This window comes from Protomyctophum bolini (assembly GCF_963924005.1).
Source record: "Protomyctophum bolini genome assembly, chromosome: 5".
Classification (NCBI taxonomy): domain Eukaryota; kingdom Metazoa; phylum Chordata; class Actinopteri; order Myctophiformes; family Myctophidae; genus Protomyctophum; species Protomyctophum bolini.
In genome coordinates, this window is record NC_137866.1 from 46063884 (window position 1) to 46069617 (window position 5734).

At 41.5% G+C, this 5734-nt stretch overlaps 1 protein-coding gene across 1 annotated transcript in view; it reads right to left on the reverse strand.

Moving 5' to 3' along the window:
• top1b (DNA topoisomerase Ib) overlaps positions 1-4888 on the reverse strand; it is a 39599-nt gene extending 34711 nt beyond the window's left edge. Inside the window, exons 1-3 of the mRNA XM_080764664.1 lie at positions 4662-4888; positions 4320-4344; positions 2722-2809 (exon numbers count right to left, since the gene is read on the reverse strand). Coding sequence (XP_080620790.1) covers positions 2722-2809; positions 4320-4344; positions 4662-4694 — 146 coding nt within the window. The 5' untranslated portion in view covers positions 4695-4888. The remainder of the gene's footprint in view (positions 1-2721; positions 2810-4319; positions 4345-4661) is intronic.
• Between the last annotated feature and the right edge of the window lie 846 nt (positions 4889-5734).

The following is a 5734-nucleotide window of genomic DNA, read 5'->3' on the forward strand; positions in this document are numbered from 1 at the left end:
GGTCAGGGGTGAAAGGTCAAAGGCCAGACGGAGACCATGCAGACTCACAGACACAAAGGCTTTTGTTCCAAGATTGCAGGCAAGTCTGATTTGTTTCTCAGAGACAATCTTTAGGACTGAGCCGAGCGTCCACACGGGTTATTTGAAAGGGATCAAATCGGATTTGTTTCAGACATCAGACAACGTTGCCAAAAATAGTACCGACTCACAACACGTCACACCACGAAGTGTTGTGAGCTTGTAGATCTGCTATTTTCAGCGGGCGACACCGTTGTACGAGGGAGTATGAAGCAGGCGAGTGTCCAGACTGAGACATCTTTAGACATCAGATTTGAAACCATTTGAAACCACCTATAGGAACGCGGTTCAAATCTGATTTTCAAAAATGTGTTCATACTCAGTAAACCATTGAATGGACTATAAAAAGAACTTTCCCACATGATTTAGGCTGCCAGTCTATACATAAAAATGTTATGTTTCTTAAGACATTAATGTCTTATTTAAGTAACAAATCTCCAACTACAGAAACAACCTCAGTTTAGAGACCAGGATTACTGCATGTTTTTGTGAGGGTACCTACCCTAGGGGACACGGGGAGAACATGCAAACTCCACACAGAAAGGCCCTTTCGCCAACCCTGCCTTCGGGTATGGGCACTGATGACGCGGAGGAGGAAACACGCCGCCAGCACCCACAGTGCCCCGAGCGGGAATCGAACCCAGGACCTTCTAGCTGTGAGGCGACAGCACTACCAACTGTGCCACCGTGCCCTGCATTGGCATTATTAACAGTAATAAATATACACTAATATAATATGTATTGTATACTTTGCCAGGTGTGAAACAAACAATGAGTTCCATCAAACAACTAATGATATTTATACAAGAGCTTTCCACATCATCCTTGAAATGTGATTGACCATCTGATTGTCTGTGATGACAGTTTTGCTTTTGTGTCAAGCAAATAATAGGATTTTAAACAATACCACAATAATAATAAACTTAAATAAAGATCTTGTGAGATTTATTCTGTTTGCTGCTCGGTTCTCTTAGACAAAATACGGTATAATAAGGTGCATTCAAAGGCATCATATATAAATATTGACCAATAAAATATTAGACTATAATCGCCCCAAAGGAGGAATTCCTTTACACAGCACTGCACATATCAGTGAGCAACAAACAATAAAAAAGTAATAACAATAAAGGTTGAAGTGGTGCAGACTGCAGAGATAATGAGCGTCATAATACTGCATTCATTTTGACCAGACCTGATACACACAGCACTAATGACACTGTGGAGGATTGTTAGCCTTACGGCAGTGAAGTTTAACAACAAGCCATAAATAAATAGGATACTTCAAAGTGCTGATCATTAAAGTCAGTTCAGACAGAGATGAACAGTGATTGATTTGAGTCATTTATTTCTGTCCCTCAGGTGGGCTGTATCGTAGTTGCAGAAATATGGTGTTTGATCTACACTCATACATAGAATGTTTTAGAAATAGAGGAATGGAAGCGCTGCAGGGATCTGTTAGTGGCTCTTAGATGGGTGCTCTTTGGTGATACAGGTAAAACCATATAGACAAAAGGTATCCTTCCTCCAAGTAGTACTGCTTGTCAAAATGTGAATTGCAGACTTAGTTTATTTGATGATGAGCAAGGCAAATAAATAACAGGACCTACGCGTTTCGACCAAAAGGTCAGCTTGGCCGATTAGTCACCCTTAAATACAACCAGGTGGTGGGTGTGATCCAATCATATCATTACATCGTTATTATTTCATTGTCATATATACATTATTTCATTTTAGTTACATTATAAGATAGAATGTTTGGTTGCAGTAGGAAAAAAAGGAAAGGTCCAAGTAGAGACCCCTGGGGACCCCGGTCAACAAAGCATACAGGGTTTAAGCTGTCAATTACGTGATTGCCCCTGTCGTGGAATTCTGGATCAATCAGTAACTGGCAATGGGAGTCAAGATGATGCTTTAATTTAATGTACATGATATCATGGGGAGAAGTACAGTACGCTAGACACAGATCTGTGGCAAGTTGGTTCTGCTGACGAGCACAGGGCCCATGCAGACTATATAGTTATACTAGCTGCTACAAGGACAAGCCCGATAGGGGAAAGCCCGATAGGGGAATCAGTACCAGAGCCACCACTCGAGGAGACTGCGAAGTGCCGCACCGGCAAACAACATTCGGCCAAAATGTCCTCGGAGTACAGGGTTGTGTAGCATGGAATGGCCTTCCTCTGCGTATAAGGGATTGTGCTATACATTTCCATATTTGAAATACAATCTGAAAAAATGGTTGCTTTAAAACCAAAGCTGCAACCATTCATGATTATTTTAGGTGTATTTATTTTTTTATGCTGTGTTCCCTATATGTAATGTATTGTAATGTATATGTAATGTAACTGTATTCCACTGTTTGACTGTCTGTTTTTCCGTTTTGTGTTTCCTGTGAGGACTGCGGATGAAAATTAGCAACTGTGCTATATCCTATAAAAGTACTAGGTAGTAGGTACTAGGTAGGTGGTGGTCAAATATAAATGTAACTTAGTCTTAGTCACCCCTGACCAATCAAATGGCGTTGATCTTGGCGGGTTCAGAGACAGCTGAATATCCACCCACCCACCAAACAACAAAAACAACAACAATGACAAAGCCATAGGAGGGGTTCGAGTGCCATCCATATTATGGTATAGTTGTTACCTGTTGCCGCTGTGCTTGGATTTCTCTCTCTCTTTGTCTTTCTTGTGGTCTTTGTGCCGGTGCTCCTTGTCTTTATGCTTGTGAGAGTCTATGGAAACAAACAAATGAAACAGCACACGTCTTGGACCAGGTTTAATATTAAGAGCACTCTTCTTCATCTATAGATGCTGTAGTTTATGAATATATCGTTGTTGTCCGGCAGTTTTGGCAGTTGTTTTTTTTACTTACTTTCTACTCTTTTTTGTAAATTATTAATATGCACAGTATATGCCTGCATCATTATCAGACATACATTTATTTATGCCCAACATTCTTAGTAATTGTAGAAATATACCTTCATTGTTTAATTTTCAATCATGTTCTATATAGGGATTCTAGGCTACTTTAAATTACTTACACTCTTCCTAGCAGCCAATTTTTTTATCAAATAATTTAGTGACCAAATGTCTTTAAACGAAAACAAATGGGCGAGATCTGCCAACTAAAAAAAAGGCAGCATTTCGAGCTCTCACTGTAGACTGATTCAAATTGTAACCAAATCAAATCAAAAAAGTTAACTCTGAAGCGTCAAGCGTCATTCCAATGCTGCTGCAAGTCTATCAGCACGAGAGACAGATGCTGACACTTGATCGTCACCTGGTGGCGTCCCGCTGTCATGACAGGTCAATAATTGACAGGATAGGATGCTATTGTCAAGGGAAACAATAACACGCATCCATTCATCATGTGCAGAACTATTGGGAGTCTCGCTGTCTTGGGACGCCGTAGGCTATATTTCCCCCACGGGACTTAATTCACCAAGAAAATGTGCTCTGAACTTTAAATTAGTTGGGAAGTCGGAATCCTCCAATAATGTATATAGGACTATTGTCTTCCACAATATTATTCATGTCAGATCATATAGTTTTATCTTATGTCACAATAGAACAAGCCTCCTATAGGTCTACGATAATGTCTGCAAGATTGTGTCAGAACAACCATATGGTTCTAATAATGCAGCCCTAAACTTTCTTTTCAATTATTTCAAGTTTACAACAAAAAAATAAGCCCTAAATCCCAACCCTGCTACTCAGTGGAAGATGTTTTCATAAATGAAACGTAAGCAGATATGCAGATGGTATTTGTGACATTATGACGGTATGTGTGTGTGCGGGCTGTGGATCAGTGATAACCTCCCCAGCTCTCTCCTCCATATCAAGGCAGACAGTTCTCCCACTGATCGGCGCACCCTGGCTGGTTAGATAGAGAAAAAGAAAATGGCGCAGAGACTAAGTCCTCAGCCCCAATTCGGCCACTTTCGGCTCCAAAATTAGCCGTATATGCACACGCATATCGCGCGTGCGGTGGGTGCATAAAAAACACGACGCCAAGCCCTGCACAAATGTGCCCTCGGTTTAGAATACGGACGGGCGCAAGTGTCATTTTGAGGGCCTCTTTTTGAACAATAGCCGCAAGAGAGTGGAGGAGAAGGGACTTAGTCTCTGGGACGCCATTTCTGGTCCCTTTAAAAAACTATCAGCTGCCTAGAGCCAGACGAGTCACGATTGCGAGTGCAAAGAGAACATAACATGGAACAAGATGATGATCAGAGGACGTACCGATTGCTTTCGATCCGGAATTGACCTGCGGATTGTGAAAACAAAGACATTAAATATTTGCATTTTCTAAATGCCGGTAAGCATTAGTTATTTGATCCAAGTTTCAAGTAGCATGGTATACAGCTGAACGTGTCCACAATGAACTGCAATAACGAATCCACATATCCAAGTTCACACAGAAATGACAAGTAGCTTAAACTTATTTAGCGATGCGTTATTACGCCTTCATTATACACATTTTATCAAACATTCCATGTCACTATTATTTGTCAGATATATAGCAGCTGACCCTGTGACACCCGAAAAGCATTCGAGTGTGACAGTAACAGAGGGCTACCTTACCTGAGAGTCCTTGTGGCCATGATCTCCACTCATTGTCCAAGTTTGTGTCCGCTTGTCCAGCAGGCCCGGGAGACCGATGGGTGTCCGGGAAGGATGCGAGGCAGGCAGGCAGCAGAGCTAGGCTGCTTGTTCTGGGAAGAGCCTTCTAGTATACTCTGGAATGGAGTCCGTTCGTTGCGCATTCGGCTAAGTCCCAATATTGACCGACTGCGCATGCTCACATCAATTTGAACAATGTGAAAGAGAGCTAGAAGACTCTGCATGGGTCCCTCCCTGACCCAAAATAAAATAGATCCTTATGCTTATAAACTAGTGATTTCTCTCAACCCAAGGCCCCCCAGTTTGATTTGCAATGTGCCATGGACCCCCAGTCCCCCACATAACGCTTGAGTGTTCAAAATGGATCAATTTGTGCACCGAGTTACAGATCTACAGTATATGGGTCGACTTATTTCTCAACTTTCATCCGGTCGACCGACCCACGGACCCCCAATTGATGCCATTTGCAGTTGCACATTGGGAACAAGAGTTGCATTACGCTTTAATTTATATTGAGATTTTACTTGTGCATCTTTTACCGAAATCTAAATCGATCATTCAATATTGCCATCTCTGGGACCTCAATCAATGCTGTAAAATCCTCTGTATTAATTTACCTCCGACTTTAAATGCAACTAGACCCATACAGGTCCAGCTCTCCAACTTACAGATCCGCAAAGGTCCATTTGGACCCCTGGCGATCCCTGGACCAGGCGTTGATAACCAGTGCACTGCTAAACAAATGAGCATACTTGTTTTGCAAATGAATGTTTAATTATGCTACAGACAGTTGGGTGACGTCAGATCAATATCTTAGTAGTTAGCCTGTCATTTGATCTGTATTTAACAAGCAAAGTGTGGATGTCGGACTCTGTTGACAAAAAAAAGAGCTAATCACTTGATCTATTAATTACTTGATCAATATTCTTGTAGCAATCCAACACATCTGGCGAGGTTTAGTCGGATGTGAACAAACTATAGTAGACAGATCTCGACTGCCAGGAATTAATTTAACCATTTCACAGGAAAAGCAG